The sequence below is a fragment of the Salvelinus namaycush genome, chromosome 35 (assembly GCF_016432855.1).
Source record: "Salvelinus namaycush isolate Seneca chromosome 35, SaNama_1.0, whole genome shotgun sequence".
In the NCBI taxonomy this organism is placed as follows: domain Eukaryota; kingdom Metazoa; phylum Chordata; class Actinopteri; order Salmoniformes; family Salmonidae; genus Salvelinus; species Salvelinus namaycush.
In genome coordinates, this window is record NC_052341.1 from 22,840,784 (window position 1) to 22,862,771 (window position 21,988).

Genomic DNA, 21,988 nt, shown 5'->3' on the forward strand with positions numbered 1-21,988 from the left:
ATTTAGTGCTTTATCCGGGTAGCCGGAAAGTAGAGCATTGCAGTAGTCTAGCCTAGAAGTAACAAATGCATGGATTAATTTTTCTGCATCATTTTTGGACAGAAAATGTCTGATTTTTGCAATGTTACGTAGATGGAAAAAAGCTGTCCTTGAAACAGTCTTGATATGTTCGTCAAAAGAGAGATCAGGGTCAAGAGTAACGCCGAGGTCCTTCACAGTTTTATTTGAGACGACTTTACAACCATCAAGATTAATTGTCAGATTTAACAGAAGATCTCTTTGTTTCTTGGGACCTAGAACAAGCATCTCTGTTTTGTCCGAGTTTAAAAGTAGAAAGTTTTCAGCCATCCACTTCCTTATGTCTGAAACACAGGCTTCTAGCGAGGGCAATTTTGGGGCTTCACCATGTTTCATTGAAATGTACAGCTGTGTGTCATCCGCATAGCAGTGAAAGTTAACATTATGTTTTCGAATAACATCCCCAAGAGGTAAAATATATAGTGAAAACAATAGTGGTCCTAAAACGGAACCTTGAGGAACACCGAAATGTACAGTTGATTTGTCAGAGGACAAACCATTCACAGAGACAAACTGATATCTTTCCGACAGATAAGATCTAAACCAGGCCAGAACTTGTCCGTGTAGACCAATTTGGGTTTCCAGTCTCTCCAAAAGTATGTGGTGATCGATGGTGTCAAAGGCAGCACTAAGGTCTAGTAGCACGAGGACAGATGCAGAGCCTCGGTCTGACGCCATTAAAAGGTCATTTACCACCTTCACAAGTGCAGTCTCAGTGCTATGATGGGGTCTAAAACCAGACTGAAGCATTTCGTATACATTGTTTGTCTTCAGGAAGGCAGTGAGTTGCTGCGCAACAGCTTTTTCTAAATTTTTTGAGAGGAATGGAAGATTCGATATAGGCCGATAGTTTTTTATATTTTCCGGGTCAAGGTTTGGCTTTTTCAAGAGAGGCTTTATTACTGCCACTTTTAGTGAGTTTGGTACACATCCGGTGGATAGAGAGCCGTTTATTATGTTCAACATAGGAGGGCCAAGCACAGGAAGCAGCTCTTTCAGTAGTTTAGTAGGAATAGGATCCAGTATGCAGCTTGAAGGTTTAGAGGCCATGATTATTTTCATCATTCCATTCATTTTCACCATTCCATTGTTGTCCCTGCACCCAATCTAATATACAACGATGAACAACATGTGTCCCCTGCATCCTGCTCACTCCAGTCAGACTTTAGGGACCTTGTTATACTGTTGTAATCAGCAGCGCTGCTTACATATTCCAGTCAGCTATTAAAGGCATTCACACAAACACACGCACGCACACACACGTACACACACAGACACACACACAGTCATTATGCTAACACTAAACACTGATTTATAGTTTTAGCCCAGGCGTTTGATTGCCTCAGCGTCTGCTGTGCCTAACTCGGGAGATGAACCATCAGCAGGAATCCAATAAGGACCTCAGTGCTCTGAAGCCCTCACCATAAACAGTCTATTTACAGATTGGTACAGCCGTCCAGGAGCCTGACATATTGTCTGTTCTCTGTAGTGAATGAATCCGTTTAGTCGTCCCCTACTGTATGTTCCTCCTCCTTTACTAGACTCCCTGTGTAGGTGAGAGATTCAATAAATGAAATCAGCCACCCGAGCCTGTTCACCCCGCTATGATCTACAAGGCGGAGACAGTACAGGTGCATCAAAGCCGGGACCGACAGACTGAGATACAGTTTTTTCCTCCAGGCCATCAGACTGTTAAACAGTCACCTCTAGCCTTATTCACTGTTCTCTCTACCCTGCATCTTAGAGACTGCTGCCCAATGTATATAGAGAACACTGGTCACTTTAATAGTGTTTACAAACTGTTTTACTCACTTTATACTGTAGTCAAGTCATTGAACACTGGTCATTATAATACTGTTTACATACAAAACACACCATTATATGTCTATATATATGCAGTACCAGTCAAACGTTTGGACACACCTACTCATTCAGGGGTTTTTCTTTATTTTGACTATTTTCTACATTGTAGAATAATAGTGAAGACTTCAAAACTATGAAATAACACATATGGGATCATGTAGTAACCACAACAGGGTTAAACAAATCAAAATCTAATTTATATTTTAGATTCTTCAAAGTAGCCACCCTTTGCCTTGATGACAGCTTTGTACACGCTTGGCATTCTCTCAACCAGCTTCACCTGGAATGCTTTTCCAATGTCTTGAAGGAGTTCCCACATATGTGGAGCACTTGTTGGCTGCTTTTCCTTCACTCTGCAGTGCAACTCATCCCAAACCATCTCAATTGGGTTGAGGTCAGGTGATTGTGGAGGCCAGGTCATCTGATGCAGCATTCCATCACTCTCCTTGGTCAATTAGCCCTTAGACATTGTCCTGTTGAAAAACAAATGATAGTCCCACTAAGTGCGAACCAGATGGGATGGCATATCGCTGCAGAATGCTGTGGTAGCCATGCTGGTTAAGTGTGCATTGAATTCTAAATAAATCACAGACAGTGTCACCACAAAGCACCCCCACACCATCACACCTCCTCCTCCATGTTTCATGCTGGGAACCACACATGCAGAGATCATCCGTTCACCTACTCTGCGTCTCACAAAGACACAGCCGTTGGAACCAAAAATCTCAAATTTGGACTCATCAGACCAAAGGGCAGATTTCCACCGGTCTAATGTCCATTGCTCGTGTTTCTTGGCCCAAGCAAGTCTCTTCTTCTTATTGGTGTCCTTTAGTAGTGGTTTCTTTGCAGCAATTCGACCATGAAGGCCTGATTCACGCAGTCTCTTCTGAACAGTTGATGTTGAGATGTGTCTGTTACTTGAACTCTGTGAAGCATTTATTTGGGCTGCAATTTCTGAGGTGCAGTTAACTCTAATGAACTTATCCTCTGCAGCAGAGGTAACTGTCACGGCCGTCGTAGGGAGGAGACCAAGGCGCAGCGTGGTATGCGTACATTCTCTTTATTATAAGAATGAACACTAAACAAAACGTGAAACTATACAAAGAGTGCTGAACAGGCAACTACACATAGACAAGAACCCACGAAACCAAAAGGGAAAATGGCAACCTAAATAGGATCCCCAATCAGAGACAACGATAAACAGCTGCCTCTGATTGGGAACCAATTCAGGCCACCATAGACCTACAATTACCTAGACTTACAAAACCCCTAGATCTACAAAAACCCTAGAGAAGACAAAACAAGCATACCCACCCTCGTCACACCCTGACCTAACCAAAATAATAATGAAAACATAGATAACTAAGGTCAGGGCGTGACAGTAATCTCTGGGGCTTCCCTTCCTGTGGCTGTCCTCATGAGAGCCAGTTTCATCATAGCGCTTGATGGTTTTTGCAAATGCACTTGAAGAAACTTTCAAAAGTTCTTGAAATTTTCCAGATTGACTGACCTTCATGTCTTAAAGTAATGATGGACTTTTGTTTGTCTTTGCTTATTTGAGCTGTTGCCATAATATGGACTTGGTCTTTTACCAAATAGGGCTATCTTCTGTACACCACCCCTACCTTGTCACAACACAACTGATTGGCTCAAACATGTTATGAAGGAAAGAAATTCCACAAATGACCTTTTAACAAGGCACACCTGTTTTTAAAAATGCATTCCAGGTGACTACCTCATGAAGTTGGTTGAGAGAATAACAATAGTGTGCAAAGCTGTCATCAAGGCAAAGGGTGGCTACTTTGAAGAATCTCAAATATAAAATATATTTAGATTTGTTTAACACTTTTTGGTTACTACATGTGTTATTTCATAGTTTTTATTTCTTCACTATTATTCTACAATGTAGAAAATAGTAAAAATAAAGAAAAACCCTTGAATGAGTAGGTGTGTCCAAACTTTTGACTGGTACTGTATATTTAAGCAATAAGGCCCGAGGAGGTGTGTTATATTGGCCATATACCACAAACCCCAGAGGTCCCTTATTGCTATTTTAAACTGGTTACCAGCAGTAAAAATAAATGTTTTGTCATACCCATGGTATACGGTCTGATATACCACGGCTGTCAGCCAATCAGCATTCAGGGCTTGAACCACCCAGTTTATAAATATATATATTCCGGTCTCTGACATTGCTCGTTCTGATATTTCTATTTTCTTTATTTTTCTGGATAATGTGTGTATTGTTTATTTTACATTTTCATTGTTAGGTATTACTGTACTGTTGGAGCTAAAAACACAAGCATTTCGCTGCACCTGCGATAACATCTTCAAATCCATGTATGCGACCAACACCATTTTGATTTGATATGTCTGTATTGTTCTCAAACCTCATTTTGGTTTAGTCGCTTTCGCTGCACGTTTCTGTTTGTTACTGAAGAGCAAACTTTTTTTTAATACAGTGGCTCATTAGAGAAACAAATGTCTGTTATTACAGTTTATTGAAATCTGCAGTAGCTTGTTTAGCAGTAACGGTGTAATAGGAATGTGTTACTTGTTTTGTTAATTGATCAACTAACTTACTCTCTAAACCAGTGTTTCCCAACTCCGGTCCTCGAGTACTCCCAACAGTACACATTTTTATTGTGGACAAGCACACCTGATTCTACTTGCCAACTAATCATCAAGCCCTTGACAAGTTGAATCAGGTGTTTTTGTCCGGGGCTACAATAAAATGTATGCTGTTTGGGGTAGTCGAGGACCGGAGTTGGGAAACTCTCTCAACCAACTAATTCTCTAAACCAGGGGTATTCAACTCTTACCCTACGAGGTCCGGAGCCTGCTGGTTTTCTGTTCTACTTGATAATTCATTGCCTTCACCCGGTGTCCCAGGTCTAAATCAATCCCTGTTTATATGAGGAACAATGAAAAAAAAGCAGTGAAACTGGTTTCGACGTCCAGAGTTGAGTTAAACTAACTAGCTTTGTTAACCAACTACCTCCCCCAGTTACTCCTGTCAGCTGTTTGATGTATGGACTGAGACGGTGGGAGAGAAGTCCCAGTACAATCTCAACCTCCCCCTCGTCAGCCGAGACCCAGCTACCCGCCTCATCTCTGTTAATTTCAACCCACAGGTACTATAAACGTAACTCCGTCAGTTTCAACCCACAGGTACTGCTAGGGGAAAATGATCTTGTATTCAACATTACTGTAAATGACATTGTTGCTACAGAGCACTTGTTATTTTTACCTCTCTCTCTTTCACTTCCTCCTACCTCCTCCCCCTGAAACCCCACCTCGCCCCTGTCCCTCCCCCCAGTTGGTCTCAGTCCTGAGAGAGGTGAAGTACCTGAAGGCCAGGCAGACAGAGTCCATCCCGGACACTGCAGAGCAGGTGTACACTAGCAGGGGTCAGCTGTGGCAGTACATAGCCAACCTGGAGCTCACTGTGAGGAGATACAACAAGGTGGTGAGCACGGTTCTGGAGGTGGAGCACCCACTGGTCCAGGGTCAGCTCAGAGACATCGACACGCGTCTCAGAGAGGCAGAGGAGGACATCAACTGGAACAGCCAAGGTCAGAGGTCAAAACTACAGGGGGAAGTGGGGCATTACGGGTGCCCTAATGTTTTAACTTGGGCAAAAACTGTCCACAATTTCCTTCTCACGTGTGCTTGGCTACAGTACTCTACTGTTCTACTGTATTCTACTGTTCTACTTGGCTACAGTACTCTACTGTTCTACTGTACTCTACTGTTCTACTTGGCTACAGTACTCTACTGTTCTACTGTACTCTACTGTTCTACTTGGCTACAGTACTCTACTGTTCTACTGTACTCTACTGTTCTACTTGGCTACAGTACTCTACTGTTCTACTAAGTCATATATTCTCCTCACATGCCTTTTTCATGATGTTCCCTCATCCTTGTCAGTTCCGGGACAGGACTGACTGCGATGTCATGACATGAGACCCCAGGAGAGAAGATGTGTTTGGAACAGATGACTAAGCCACAGTGCTTCAATGTTCGGGAGGGTTGTGGTGGTGCCTACTGTAGGACCCACAGCTTCCTGAAGGACAGGGTAGAGAAGCCTGTGTGGCTCAGTTGGTAGAGCATGGCACTTGCAACAGCAGGGAAGTTGGACGATTCCCACAGGAGACCAGTACAAAAAAGAAGAAAAAATATGTATCCACTCACTACCAACACTCATAACTCGGTCTGGATAAGAGCTTCTGCTAAATGACTAAAATGTATTAAAAAAATATATACGTATTTACAGTACATACATTATGACTACAGTCTCAACGTCAACAGTGAAGAGGCGACTCCGAGATGCTGGCCTTCTAGGCAGAATTGCAAAGAAAAAGCCATATCTCAGACTGGCCAATAAAAAGAAAAGATTAAGATGGGCAAAAGAACACAGACACTGGACAGAGGAACTCTGCCTAGAAGGCCAGCATCCCAGAGTTGCCTCTTCACTGTTGACGTTGAGACTGGTGTTTTGCGGGTACTATTTAATAAAGCTGCCAATTGAGGACTTGTGAGGCGTCTGTTTCTCAAACTATACACTCTAATGTACTTGTCCTCTTGCTCAGTTGTGCACCGGGGCCTCCCACTCCTCTTTCTATTCTGGTTAGAGCCAATTTGCGCTGTTCTGTGAAGGGAGTAGTACACAGCATTGTGCGATCTTCAGTTTCTTGGCAATTTCTCGCATGGAATAGCCTTCATTTCTCAGAACAAGAATAGACTGACGAGTTTCAGAAGAAAGTTATTGGTTTCTGGCCATTTTGAGCCTATAATCGAACTCACAAATGCTGATGCTCCAGATACTCAACTAGTCTAAAGAAGGCCAGTTTTATTGCTTCTTTAATCAGAACAACAGTTTTCAGCTGTGCTAACATAATTGCAAAAGGGTTCTCTAATGATCAATTAGCCTTTTAAAATGATAAACTTGGATTAGCTAACACAATGTGCCATTGGAACACAGGAGCTGTTACGGCTCTCGTTGGTAGAATGACCGGACCAAGGTGCAGCGTGGTAGGCGTACATTTTCTTTATTAATGTTCCACCAAAAACAATAAACAATACAACGAACATAAAGCTTCGTAGTGCAAAACATGCAACAAACAAAGACAAGATCCCACAAAACCCAAACGGAAACTAACAACTTATATCTGATTCCCAATCAGAGACAACGATAGACAGCTGCCTCCGATTGGGAATCAAACACACCCTGCCCTAACCAAATAGAGAAATAAAAAGGCTCTCTAAGGTCAGGGCGTGACAGGAGCGATGGTTGCTGATAATGGGCCTCTGTATGTGTCACAATGAAGGAGTCAGGCGCAGAGAGCAGGGTAGTGAGAAGCAAGTGGATTTAATATTCCAAAAGAATACAGCGAGACGGCTACGCCACACATACAAGGGCGCGTCAAGTAACAGTCCAAAACAAACAGGACAAAATCCACTCGGAACAGACACCACAAGAAAATACGACACCACAAACAGAAAAACAAGCCCGCACAAAAGTCGTCGGGCCAACTGGGTTTAAATAGCCCACAATAAACCTAAACACAAAACAGGTGCAACAAATCAGACAAAACTAAATGAAACAGAAAAGGGGATCGGTGGCAGCTAGTAGGCCGGAGACGACGACCGCCGAGCGCCGCCCGAACGGGAAGAGGCACCTTCTTCGGTGGGATTCGTAACAGTATGCCTATGTAGATATTCCATAAAAAATCTGCCGTTTCCAGCTGTAATAGTCATTTACAACATTAACAATGTCTACACTGTATTTCTGATCAATTTGATGTTATTTTAATGGACAAAAAATGTGTTTTTCTTTTCAAAATAGCAAAGTAGTGTTTGTATATATATATATATACACATTTCTTACGGAACATGCCAACCAGATCGTATTTTATAACTTAACCAGTCATATTGGCAATAGAACAGGCTTTCAGATGATGCCCACCTGACCCAGATAGTGATACATAATGGTCCGTTTCTGCGTAAACAACAACAGGGATGCAGAGTCGTGTTCCAAACAAAACAACTACAAGTGTGCTTGTCGTAGTTCCTCATCGGCACAGCTAGGAGAGATCAAAAAAGCACCTTATAGTTGAAGGCAATTTTTTTGTCTCGTTAAAGTGCATTGAAATGACTTAGGAACTGTTCACACTTTGGAGAGGTGTGTGTCCAGATGGAGACAAAAACAATATGTTACTTCTGGTGCTTCTTACTGTGCTGGATGCACTTAGGATAGTTATGGAGAATAATAAAAGAGGACAAGGTGTTATATAGAGCCTGCTTTGTAGATGTATGTGGAGCCAGTTCCCTATCATTTCACTTGTAGGTTTTAGTAGAAGATGAAGGAGTTGGATAGCCTGGGTACCAGTCTGTTCAGCTAACTTTCCACTCCATGTACTCCATTTCATATGGTCAAGATTGTTTAGCATGGCAGGCGTGGAATGATAGCTAAACAGACTGGTAAACAGACTAGGAGTTGGGTTGGCAGCACCGGACGCCTCAGTGCCCTGCTTAAGAATAGATCAGTGAAAACAGTGGAACAACCTTGACCACCTTTCCTTAGAGGGACATTGCACTTTAACATTTGTCAGACGTTTTTTCAGGGATTGAGGCGAGTAGCTGGATCTACACAACTGAAGTTGTGGGACATGGTTTCATCTTCGCTTTACTTTCAAGGTCTGAAAACCTTCTGACAAACATAGATTTGAAACTGTAACGGCCCTTTTAACGTGTGTGTCCATTTCCTTCCCCTGTTTGTGAGCAGGTATCTGGGAGTACATCCAGGAGGTGCGTGAGTGTGTGTGTGATCTGGAGAGGAGGCTCCAGAGGACCAAGGACCACGTGGAGGAGATCCAGGGCTGTATGAGGGCCTTGGCCAGCCCCCTCTATGACCGAAGGGAGGGCAAGAGAGACACCCTGCTCAGCCTGGACGACAGGGCTGACAGGCTAGAGAGGTGTTACGCCCAAATACGCTCTTCCGGAGAGAAGATACACTTCCTGCTGAAGGTGACTATGCCAAATAACATGAAGGTCATAAACACTTCTGGCTTTGCAGGGAACTTTATTAATCATATTAGGAGTTATGTGTTAGTCATCATTGCAAAAGTTGCGAATTTGGCAACTTTTGCAAATGTTTTGTTGTCTGAGTGAGGGAAATGCTGTGAATTAAGAGGACTCAGTTTATGTTGAAAGATGAGACGTTGTGGATTATAATAAATACTGCTTTGATGTCATACACGCAAGCCAAACACGCGCGAGTCCAAATGTGCACTTCACATTTCCATATCATACAACATGTCATATGCAGTGTCAACTTTTATGGTCATTATGTTTGATGTACAGTTACAAGATGACATGGGGTCATACCCTGGGTTGTTCTGAACAGAATGAGATGATGTTTGTCTATTGTGAAGACAATTCACAGCGGAACACGCACATGTGTGCACTCATCACACCTTTCTATGCTCACCAAAATGACGATCTGTTTCTCTGAATTGCCTTGTGAAAGCCGAACACTGTAAGATCGTGTGGTATAACTTAACCAGTCATATTGGCAATAGAGCAGGCTTTCAGATGATGCCCACCTGACCCAGATAGTGATACATAATGGTCCGTTTCTGCGTAAACAACAACAGGGATGCAGAGTCGTGTTCCAAACAAAACAACTACAAGTGTGCTTGTCGTAGTTCCTCATCGGCACAGCTAGGAGAGATCAAAAAAGCACCTTATAGTTGAAGGCAATTTTTTGACCCATAGAAGTGCATTGAAATTGCTTAGAAACTGTGCACACTTTGGAGAGGTGTGTGTCCACTTGGAGACACCAGTCAGTCCTCTCACTCAACCCGTGTCATTTTTTTGTCTTATGTTGCACCTACCCCACATCTTCCAGAAATATTCTCATCGTGTTACTGAATGTATCCAGAGTATTTTCAGATGTTGTTATCAACAAATACTGTGAAAAGTACAGTAAATGTAAAATGCACAGGAAATCAAGTGTAATGTTTGGATTCAGTCTTGAGTCCGGTGAAATGTTTTTTCCTCAACTTTGATCTAATGATATTCCCATAAACTCCACTATATTCCCTTTCAATTGGTACTATGATTATGCATATGCTTTACATATGTCTTATGTAAGACACATTTCAATTTAACCCTATCCATATAGGCCAATCCCCACGAATGTAAAAGGTTAAAAGGTGTGCATTATTAATTTCTTTATACAAATAATAGGTGCGTGTTCTGTGTACATGTTACTCTTTGATTTTGAGTGTGAGTGTCTTCGTTCTGTGACAGAGTAACCTGGGGTTGTTCAGAGCAGACCCAGGTTCTGAGGAGTGGAGAGCCTATGTGGAGTACATAGACGACATGGTCATAGACGGCTTCTTCAACAGCATCGAATGCTCCCTCAAGTTCTTCCTCGACAACACTGGTGAGCAATGATCCGTTCCGCTTGAATGATCAGTACATTTGTTTGTGTATTCACCTCAGCCCAGGTTTGACTAACAGTCTGGCGAGCCCTCCTGAATGTAAGACGTGCACTTTGTACGAGATTCACACATTTTTGTGAAACACCCCTTCTTCCCTCCCTCAGACCAGCGTGGTGGTGTGGCCCCTCTGTTTGAGGCCCAGCTGGACCTGAGGGTCCCTGACATGGTGTTTAACCCTTCGCTGGAGTACGGAGCTGCCGATGGCTTCTATGACCTGGTGGAGAGCCTGGTCAATGACATCTACAGGACCTCTTCTCTGGTGCCACGCCTGGCCGCGCACAGCAGCGTCCCACACTACCAGGTACTACAACACTACCATGGTTGCACAATTCAGATAACTTTCCCCCAAATTCCCCGGATTTCCAGAAATCCCAGTTGGAAGGTTCCCGGAATCAGGATGATTCTGGAAAACCTGGGAATTTTGGGGAAGTTACCTACATTTTGCAACCTTACATCTATGCCAAACAGTTTATTCATGCTGTTTATATTCATGCTGTTTATATTCATGCTGTTTATATTCATGCTGCTCAGACACAAGTTGGTCTCATGAAATATACCGTATTGTTATTATATGTCAAGTTTGTCCAATATTCAGATGGAGATCAATAATCCACCCTAAAAGGAATACTGTGAGATTCTGGCATTTCTTTACCATGTTTATGTCTCTGCCTGCAATATCAAGGAAGTTAGCGGTAGCTTCGCAAGCCAATGCTTACTAGCGTTAGCGCAATTTCTGTTAGTCTACAGGCACACAGAGACATAAAAATGGTATGCACGAGTTCATCTGACGCTTAATTGCCAGAATCTCCCAGTATCCCTTTAACCCATAATCTAGAATGTGTATTGTATCTATAATCTATCATCTATAAAATAATTCTAATCTGCCGACTATCAGGCTGTTATGGAAGACATGGCTGATTTGGCGGACATGCGCCAGCTGCTGATGGAACGTGTGCAGGGCGTCATGGCGACATGTTGTGAGTTCCGTAACTCGTTGGAGCGCTATGCATACCTGTACGTTGACGACAGGAAGGAGTTTATGCGCCAGTTCCTGCTGTACGGCCACGTGCTGACCAGTCAGGAGATAGAGGCTCATGCAGAGGATGGAGTCCCAGAGAACCCACCTACACTGGAGCAGTTTAGAGAGCAGGTGGATGGGTAAGGGAGATAAATAGTGTGTGTTTTTGAGTGTGTGTGTGCAATTGTGAATGTAATGATGACTCTGTGTGTGTGTATCCCCAGATACGAGCGTATCTATGAGGAGGTGCAGGGTCTGGAGCCAGTGTGTGTGTTCCAGGGGTGGATGAGGGTCGACGGACGGGCCTTTAAGAGCGCCCTTCTCAACATCGTCAGGAAGTGGAGTCTCATGTTCAAACAACACCTCATAGACCACGTCACAAACAGGTAGGCAGACTCTAACTCTACCAATATCCCACACAGGTTGTTAGGCAGATACCAGAAGATTCCGGGGAGAAAAACCACTCTGTCAAAGTATCCTTCTACTTCATGTTGTCTTTCTTGTATTTAAACATTTTAACATTTTCTCTCTCTCTCTCTCCTCTCCTCTCCTCTCCTCTCCTCTCCTCTCCTCTCCTCTCCTCTCCTCTCCTCTCCTCTCCTCTCCTCTCCTCTCCTCTCCTCTCCTCTCCTCTCCTCTCTTCCTCTCTCTCTCTCTCTCTCTCTCTCTCTCTCTCTCTCTCTCTCTCTCTCTCTCTCTCTCTCTCTCTCTCTCTCTCTCTCTCTCTCTCTCTCCCCCCCCCCCCCACCCCAGCCTGTTAGACCTGGAGGAGTTTATCAGTCTAGCAGAGCAGGGGCTGGGTCACAGGGTGGAGCAGGGCGACTATGGTGGCCTGGTGGGGGTCATGGGTCACCTGCTGGCCGTGAAGGAGAGGCAGGGTGGGACGGACGCCATGTTTGAGCCGCTCCAACACACCATTACCCTGCTCAAGACATATGAACAGGAGCTGCCTGACGTGGTCTACAAACAGCTAGAGGTGACCCTTGTCCAAAGTCAATCGATCAAACTCCTACCTCTCTCCTCCCTCCTCCTCTCATTCCTCTGTCCCCTTCTGTCATTCCTTTTGGCACTCATCTCTCTGTTTTGTCCCACTCCCTCTTTGCTCCTTCTGGTGGTACTCATCCTCCTCTCGATACTCATCCCTCTCTTCCTCCTTCCTCTCTGTCCAGGAGCTATCAGAAAAGTTACTAATGTCTCTGTCCCTCCTTCCTCCTAGTACTTAACACACATCGTCCCCCTCTCCCTCTTTCCCTCTGCCTTACACTCGTCTATTTCTCCCTTCCTCTAGGAGCTTCCAGAGAAGTGGACCAACGTGAAGAAGCAGGCGGTGGTGGTGAAACAGCAGGTGGCTCCTCTCCAGGCCAGCGAGGTGGCCGGACTACGCAGGAAGTGTGCCTCATTCGACGTGGAGCAACACGCCTTCAGAGAGAGCTTCAGGAAGAACGGGCCCTTCAGGTGATGCGCGCTCCCACACAAAGTTGTCCTCTCCCTTGTGTCCTCATTCAATCCTCAGTCCTAAACAGTCCCATAGCTCCTACCCCAGGACATGTGTCCTATTTGATCTAAAAGGGCTGGATACTGTAGGTGTAAGCAATGTGGTTATGGCTCCACATCCCCAACCAGAGGGCTAGGTAAAAACATTGCTTACACCCTTCTCCGTTATGGGCCACCATTGCAAAGATCACAAGTTGTTGTTCCCTCCTGTCACACCTCTACATCGATCAGTCTATAATTGTGCAGTGAACAGTTAACGAGTCAACGCTTACACATTAGGCAAGCATAATTGAATCTTTACATATGCTAATTACCCACAGGTAGTGGCGCTCCATCATGCTGTCTAATTACTTAATGAATTATGCGCATAATCGTTCCTCTGTAGTGACATGATTTTCTCATTAATGTCATGGATGCCCGGGTGGATAATTGACTGTGTGTGTGGTGTCGGGCCTGGGTAGCCAACCTCCATACCAAACATGACTTGACAAAGTAGTCAGCTGAAACGGTAACAGACTGGTGCTCAGGCTGGTGTGATGTAGGTTTGTCAGTAAGACCCTCTACACAAGGGGCTTTCAAATCTATTTTCTCCCTGGTAGTTAATACATTTATAATGTCAGGTTAACTTCGTATCAATGTGAAACCATATCAGATGCTGAGAGAGTAACCTTGCTGTGTGGTTCCTCCGTGTGATATTGTAGGTTTGCCAGTGAGAACCCGTATGCCATGCTGAATGCATCCCACAAACAGATCCAGGAGAAGGAGGCTGTGATGGCTGGGCTGGTGGAGTCTGCCGGCCTGTTTGAGGTGACTGTCTCTGACTACAGACAACTACGACAGTGCAGGTGAGACAGGGCTACAGTTTTTCTAAACTCTTTCCCCACAAGGTTTCTTCCTTCGAGAGAGTTTGTCCTTCTACGGTTTTCCCTTAGAAGATCCAGGCCGGGTTACTGTAAAGCACTCGGTGTCAAATGTTTTTGTGAAAAGTACTATATTAATACAATTGTTTGATTGATGTACTGTCTGACTGACTGACTTATTGTTATATCGTGTGGTTCCCCAGGCGCGAGGCGGGGCTGCTGAAGGAGCTGTGGGACATGATAGCTGTAGTAGACAGTACTATGGCTGCCTGGAGGACCACACCATGGAGAGACATCAACGTAGAGGACATGGAACTGGAGTGTAAACGCTTCAATAAAGACATCCGAGCTTTGGATAAAGAGGTGAGAGGGAGAGATGAGGAGGTGGAGGAGAAAGAAGTGCAGAGGGGTGAAGACGAGAGGGAGAGAAAGTGAGATATTACATTGGCCACAATCAAAAAGGAAAAACCCATTGTAAAAGAACAAGTACATTTGCAAATACATTTCTCACACCTTGCCTCTCCCTTACTTTTTCCTGACACTCACCTCTCCCGCCAGTGTTTTTGGGGGTTAATGCTGAATTGTATCATAACCTTTCTTCCCCCTAGGTGCGATCGTGGGAGGCGTTCTCAGGTCTGGACAGCAGGGTAAAGAACCTCCTGACCTCCCTCAGGGCCGTAGCAGAGCTCCAGAACCCTGCCATACGGGCCAGACACTGGCACCAGCTAATGGCTGCCACCGGGGTGCGCTTCACCATGGACCAGGAGACAACACTGGCGGACCTGCTGCAGCTCAACCTGCACAACTTTGAGGAGGAGGTGAGGGGCATCGTGGACAAGGCTGTCAAAGAGATGGGCATGGAGAAGGTGCTCTCTGAACTCAACTCTACATGGACCGGTACAGTACAGAATACCCTTAAACTGAGCTCAATTATGACTTTTATCAGACGCCTGTACTTTTCATGTTTAATCTGTGATTGGTTCGGTTGATTGACTGACTGTTTGGTTGATTGACTGACTGATTGGTTCGGTTGATTGACTGACTAATTGGTTCGGTTGATTGACTGATAGATTGGTTGGTTTGGTTGATTGACTGATTGGTTTGGTTGCTTGACTGACTGATTGGTTTGGTTGATTGACTGACTGATTGGTTTGGTTGATTGACTGACTGATTGGTTTGGTTGATTGACTGACTGATTGGTTTGGTTGATTGACTGACTGATTGGTTCGGTTGATTGACTGACTGGTTGGTTTGGTTGACTGACTGACTGATTGGTTTGGTTGATTGATTGGTTTGGTTGATTGATTGATTGGTTTGGTTGATTGACTGACTGACTGGTTTGGTTGATTGACTGACTGGTTGGTTTGGTTGATTGACTGACTGATTGGTTTGGTTGATTGAAGGACTGATTGGTTTGGTTGATTGACTGACTGGTTGGTTTGGTTGATTGACTGACTGGTTGGTTTGGTTGATTGACTGACTGATTGGTTTGGTTGATTGACTGATTGATTACTCCAGGTATGCAGTTCCAGTACGAGCCTCACCACCGTACCCAGGTGCCCTTGCTGCGCTCGGACGAGGACCTGATTGAAACCCTGGAGGACAATCAGGTCCAGCTGCAGAACCTCATGTCCTCCAAGTACATCGCCCACTTCCTGGAGGAGGTGTCATTGTGGCAACGGAAGTTATCAGTGGCGGACGGAGTGATATCCATCTGGTTCGAGGTGCAGCGTACCTGGACCCATCTGGAGAGCATCTTCATAGGCTCTGAGGACATCCGCTCACAGCTGCCCGAGGTCAGACACACACACACACACACACACACTTGCACACACATGCTCAAAGACACACACACACACACACACTTGCGTATGCATGCACACATACACTCCCATTTCACAAGTTTGTTTTTTATCCTTCATAAGGGCTCTGCCTGTACCACTTTCATGCATGTTAATTAATACATCGTTAGTTGTCTAAACACCAGCCTACTTTGTAAATCAGAATTATACATTTCCTTAATTACCTTGATGGCGATGCTATTCCTCCGGTTCCAGTGGTAGTCTTAAAGCCAGATGTTTGTAGTTAATATGTCTCTGTGTGATTGTCCTCTGGGAAATCCTATCCCCTGGCCGGGCTCCCACAATGCAACTCTCCCCAGGACTCCAAACGCTTTGAAGGGATTGATGCTGATTTCAAAGAGCTGGCGAACGCAGCCCATAAAACGCCCAACGTGGTGGAGGCCACCAATAAAGCAGGCCTGTTCAGCAAACTGGAGGACATTCAGAGCAGGTGGGGGAAGGAGAGGGAGTCTGGGGTGGTGTGATGGGAATCTCTTTCTCACAGTGCACTGAAATTCGTGTTAGAGGAAAGAGAATGATTGTGTTATCGATAGAAAAAGGCAACACATACAAACGTAGGAACTTACCCATGGATGTATTTATACACTTGCACATATTCACACAATTCACTGATAGTGACTGTGTGTGACCTTGTGTAGACTGTCTCTGTGTGAGAAGGCCTTGGCTGAGTATCTGGACACCAAGCGTCTGGCCTTCCCCAGATTCTACTTCATCTCCTCTGCTGACATGCTGGACATACTGTCCAATGGAACCAACCCGCTCCAGGTAGGAACCTAAACCCATTAGGTGGATCCACAAAGCCTCTCAGATTAGGAGTGCTTATCTAGGATCAGTTTAGCCTTTTCGATCATATTGAATACAATTATATTGACAGATTGAGACCTGATCCTAGATCAGTACTCTTACTCTGAGACGTTTTCACAATGGATAATAAATACTGACATGTTTTTTTTGCTCATACCTGTAGGACTCTGAGTCTCCACAAGAGAGCAGTGTTGGTCATAGTTTTCCAGTCTTTACACCTCATCCTGGGAATAAAAAAAAAAGTGCTAAATTATTCTCTTCAGTATTGAAGGATAGTTGAACAACGAGTTTTGTTGAAACCTGTCAATAAAGGGTGGTCCTTACTTTTCCTGACATTAGTTCCTACTCTTCCTGCTCTGTCCCTAGGTCCAGAGACATCTATCCAAGCTGTTTGACAACACAGCTAAGATGCAGTTTGAGACTGACACGGAGGGGAACCCTACTAAGACAGGTCTGGGCATGTTCAGTAGGGAGGAGGAGTATGTCCCCTTTAATCAGCCCTGCGACTGCACCGGACAGGTAACACTATTATGGGGGACAGGGATTGAAAGATGTTAGCAAAGCATGTAAATCAAATGTATTAGTTTCCTATTAGTCCCCTTCATTTGAATGAAAAGTCAATTGTGTATATTCATGTTGTCTGATGCCCCTCGGTTCTAAAATGACAAACACATTAATAGTGTGGATGTGTAGTATGTCATCATTATGTGTGTGGTTGCCTTCAGGGGGAGGTGTGATTGCACTGTGTTCTATGACATCATTATCTGTGTGGTTGTCTTCAGGTGGAGATGTGGTTGAATCGTGTTCTGGAAACCATGCGGTCAACAGTGCATCATGAGATGACAGAGGCAGTGATGGCCTACGAGGACAAACCCAGAGAGCAGTGGCTGTTTGACTACCCCGCTCAGGTAATACTGTATTACATTAGAATTAGGTGTGTTAGAGCAGGGCTGTCACAAAAGCCTGCACACCAAATAGCTCTCCAGGAGGAGGGTTGACCACTCCTGACATGACCTGTGCCTTTTTATCGATCTGTGTAGTGCACTCAGCTCTGTAACTCGAACCTCTGTCTTCCTCTGACCTTTGACCTCTGACTTCTAATGTGTATATTGCCCTCTAGGTGGCCCTGACGTGTACTCAGATCTGGTGGACGTTAGACGTGGGCATGGCCTTCTCCCGTCTGGAGGAGGGATATGAGAACGCCATGAAGGAATATAACAGGAAGCAGGTCGCCCAGCTCAACACACTAATCTCCATGCTGATTGGACAGCTGTCGCCGGGCGACCGCCAGAAGGTCATGACCATCTGCACCATAGACGTCCATGCGAGGGACGTGGTCGCTAAGATCATCGCTCAGAAGGTATCAGTTTTAGTTTGTTTTCAACCTTTTCTCAATTATGAAATGAACATAATGATAAAGGCTTTAAAAAAGTTTTGCAACTTTAACAAAGACAGAAAGTGTTTTGGATGTTTTTTTGTACTCATCCCTGTTTTTCGTCTTCTTCCAATTCCCTCTCTCTCTCCATTCCCTCATTCCCCCATTGCCAGGTGGAGAACTCTCAGGCGTTCCTATGGTTGTCTCAGCTACGTCATCGCTGGGATGAAAAGGAGAGACACTGCTTCGCCAACATCTGTGACGCCCAGTTCCTCTATTCATACGAGTACCTGGGCAACACACCACGACTTGTCATAACCCCTCTGACTGACAGGTACACTAACCAATAAAAACCATGCTGGCACAGGGTATCACATTCTTTTTTTTTTTTTGAAAACTCTGTTTATTAAGTTTTACACACACACAGACAAGACAAAGCAATATAAATAATATACTCAACTAGAAAAAAAATACAAATAATACATATAAAAAAAATAACTTTAAAGATACCATACTTTAGACAAGTTAAACACACCAGGCAGAAGGCTACAAAAGGTTAAAGGGCAATCTATAGTATAGGGACAGAGCAAACACCTCACCATTGTTCCTGTAAACAGTCAAGGGATGGGGTGGAGAAATGCAACCACTCACAGACAGTCAAGGCCACAGACCAACCATCCACTGGACCAAAAATAAAAAGTTTACAATGCTTTAAAATAAAAAATGAATAATAATAATTTTATGTAGGCGTGAACAGAATTAAAAAATAAAAATAACTGGGAAAAACAAGCTCACACCTTAGTCTCTGCCCGGGCAAGATGAACAAGGCATCCGCAGGTCACAATCAATAAGCACATCAACCTTAATGCCCCCCACCCCCACCCCAGAAAAAAAACACAGAGAAATGCTCATCCAACCTCTAAGTCACAGGGGGGTCAAATACAGACTTATTTTGGTTTTAATAGGAATGCCATCAGAGGATGGACTGTTTAAAGTAAGACCGGAATGGAGCCCAAGCCTCACTAAACAGTTTGGGGTTCCCACGTGAATTTAATTTAATTTTTTCTAGTTTCAGAGAGCACAACACATCTCTCACCCAATATTTATAAGATGGGGGAGCTGCCATCTTCCAGTTCTGTAGTATTAGCCGTCTAGCTAAAAGAGTTGTATAAGCAACAGTGTCCGACTGGATTCTTGACAGGGGGGTACCTATGGGCAGTACTCCAAAAAGGGCTGTAAGGGGAGAGGGATCTATAACAGTGTTATATATATCAGAGAAATATTAATTCCCAGAAACCTGACAGTTTATGACAGCCCCAGAACATATGCAACAGTGTGGCTGGTTCAATTTTACATCTGACACAGGTAGGATCAAAATCAGAGAATATTCTTCCAAGTCTGGCCCCAGACCAGTGGATACGGTGAACCACCTTGAATTGAATGAGGCTGTGTCTAGTGCTAAAAGAGGACGAATGCACCCTGCGCAGCACAGATTCCCAGGTGTCTTCCCCAAGTTCCTCCCCCAAATCCTTTTCCCATCGAGTCTTTAAAGGCACCAAAGAAGGGTTCTGTAAGTCATGAATGATTGCATATACATCTGAAATTGCGCCCCTAGGAAGCTTGTTCAGCTCCAGGATGCTCTCTATAGCTGTATTCACAGGCCTATGGGGAAATTCAGGTGTGTTAGCTCTGACAAAGTTCCTAGTCTGGAGATAGCGGAAAAAGTGGGATTGGGGGAGGTTGAACCTTTCCTGTAGCTGAGCAAAAGAGGCAAATGTATCATCAAAGAATAATTGGGCTAGTGAGGAGAGGCCTAGTGAGTGCCAGATGCCAAAAGCCCCATCATTCAAAGATGGAGGAAATAAAATGTTCTGATTGATTGGGCCTGATAGAGAAAAGCCTCGGAGGCCAAAGGCTAAACGGAACTGATTCCAAATTTTAAGAGACTGCTTTACAATTGGGTTGACACACCTTTTGCCTAGGGACACTGGGAGAGACGAGCACAACACAGAAGAAAGTGCAGCAGGTTTACACGATTCAGACTCCATCTGGACCCAGATTGGTCTAGGGCCAGTAGGATCAGTCTGCAGCCAGTACAGAAGGGCTCTGAAATTTGCAGCCCAATAGTATGTCTGAAAATTTGGTAGAGCTAAACCCCCCAATGACCTAGGCTTCTGTAAATGTTTTCTACCAATCCGTGGTACCTTGCCATCCCAAATAAAATGCATGAATGTTTGATCCAGTGAAATAAAAAAAGATTTTGGAATAAAAATGGGTAAACATTGAAATAAATATAGAAATTTGGGCAACACACTCATTTTAATGACATTAATCCTTCCGAAAAGTAAAAGATTGTTTCAAACTGTCTGCTAGAGCAACCAAGTTTTCCTGAAACAGATTTGAATATTTCCTTGTCACTTTAACTCCCAAGTAGGTGAATTGATCCTGGACAATCCTAAACTGAGAACTTGTAAAAGAGCACTTTAAAGCAGCCTTGTTTACAGGAAAAAGCTCACTCTTGCCTAGATTCAGCTTGTACCCTGAGATTGATCCAAACCTTTTAAGAACAGATAAGGCGCGTGGCAATGAAGTATCAGGGTTAGAGATAAACAAAAGGAGGTCATCCGCATATAGCGAGACTTTCTGCTCTGAGCCCGTCCGGATTATTCCTTGAATGGCATCATTAGAGCGTAGTGCAATGGCGAGAGGTTCGATTGCCAAAGCAAACAACAAGGGGGAGAGTGGACAGCCCTGTCTGGATCCGCGGTGCAAGGGAAAATAGTCAGAGGACAAGTTGTTAGTCCGTACCGAAGCCATGGGGGAAAAATAAAGAATCTTTATCCACGCAATGAATTTGGGGCCAAAGCCAAATCTATAAAGGGTAGCTGTTAGGTAATCCCACTCAACGCGGTCAAACGCTTTTTCTGCATCAAGTGAGACCACCACCTCTGGGTCCTCCGACGCAGGGGAGTACAGTATATTCATAAGGCGCCTAATATTGAAAAACAAATGCCTATTTCTCACAAAGCCAGTCTGGTCAGAGTGTATTACTTGATGCAGCGAGCCTTCCATACGGATGGCTAAAAGCTTGGCTAGGATTTTGTAATCACAGTTTAAAAGCGAGATTGGGCGATAGGATCCACATTCCAGGGGGTCTTTGTTTTTCTTTAATAGTAATGAAATTGAAGCCTGATAAAGACTAGGCGGTAGCTTTGAGGTATTAAGGCACTCTGCAAATAGTCGAGACAAGAATGGGCAAAGCAGACCAGAAAACGTCCTGTAAAATTCGGTTGGAAAACCATCCGGACCCGGTGATTTACCACTTTTCATTGCGGACACTGCTGTTGCAATCTCCTCAGGTGTAAATTCTTCTTCTAGACAGTCATGGGTGTCTGTATCAATTGAAGGCATATTCAGGCCATTAAAGAAGGAATCCATCAGCAAAGGGTCTTGAGGGGATTCAGAGGTGTATAGCGCAGAGTAAAATTGTTTGAATTGATCATTGATCTCTTTATGTATAACTGTGGTGGCACCAGACGGGGTCCTTATTTGTGGGATTAAACGTGAGGCCTCAGATTTACGGATCTGATGTGCAAGGAGTTTACTGGCCTTGTCGCCTTGTTCATACACTCTGTACCGAGCTCGCAAGAGTAACTGTTCAGCTTGCCTGGTAGAAAGCTCATCAAATTCAGATTGGAGTAGTTGGCGCTCTTTATGCAGATCAGAGGAAGGAACCGTGGCATACTTCTCATCCAATGTGGCTATGGATTCGCTCAGGTCCCGAAGTCGCTGAGAGCGAACTCTGTTTTGGTTGGCTGTATAAGAAATAATTTGGCCACGTAGGTATGCTTTGAGAGACTCCCATATGGTAGAGCAGGACATACCTGGTGTTGAATTAGTTTCTAGGAATAAGGTGATTTCAGAAGAAATGAAATTGACAAACTCCTTATCTGAGAGTAAAATGGGGTTAAGACGCCATTGATAACACATAGGAGGTCGCTGGGGAAACTCTAGTTCAAGCACTAATGGTGAATGGTCAGAAATAACAATACTCTTGTAAGTACACTGCCGAAGGTTAGGCAGAAGTTTTTTGTCCAAAAAGAAGTAATCAATCCGGGAGTATG

General features: G+C 44.2%; 1 protein-coding gene across 1 annotated transcript in view; it reads left to right on the forward strand.

Annotated features, from left to right (window-relative positions):
- The window catches only part of dnah9 (dynein, axonemal, heavy chain 9), a 140,123-nt gene that overhangs the window by 8,675 nt on the left and 109,460 nt on the right, over positions 1-21,988 (forward strand). The window contains exons 13-31 of the mRNA XM_038974915.1: positions 4,949-5,075; positions 5,261-5,516; positions 8,729-8,970; positions 10,258-10,393; positions 10,556-10,752; positions 11,347-11,609; positions 11,694-11,855; positions 12,223-12,445; positions 12,758-12,924; positions 13,665-13,808; positions 14,027-14,186; positions 14,432-14,720; positions 15,342-15,619; positions 15,985-16,115; positions 16,324-16,450; positions 16,856-17,008; positions 17,272-17,397; positions 17,610-17,849; positions 18,038-18,198. Coding sequence (XP_038830843.1) covers positions 4,949-5,075; positions 5,261-5,516; positions 8,729-8,970; positions 10,258-10,393; positions 10,556-10,752; positions 11,347-11,609; positions 11,694-11,855; positions 12,223-12,445; positions 12,758-12,924; positions 13,665-13,808; positions 14,027-14,186; positions 14,432-14,720; positions 15,342-15,619; positions 15,985-16,115; positions 16,324-16,450; positions 16,856-17,008; positions 17,272-17,397; positions 17,610-17,849; positions 18,038-18,198 — 3,582 coding nt within the window. The remainder of the gene's footprint in view (positions 1-4,948; positions 5,076-5,260; positions 5,517-8,728; positions 8,971-10,257; positions 10,394-10,555; positions 10,753-11,346; positions 11,610-11,693; positions 11,856-12,222; positions 12,446-12,757; positions 12,925-13,664; positions 13,809-14,026; positions 14,187-14,431; positions 14,721-15,341; positions 15,620-15,984; positions 16,116-16,323; positions 16,451-16,855; positions 17,009-17,271; positions 17,398-17,609; positions 17,850-18,037; positions 18,199-21,988) is intronic.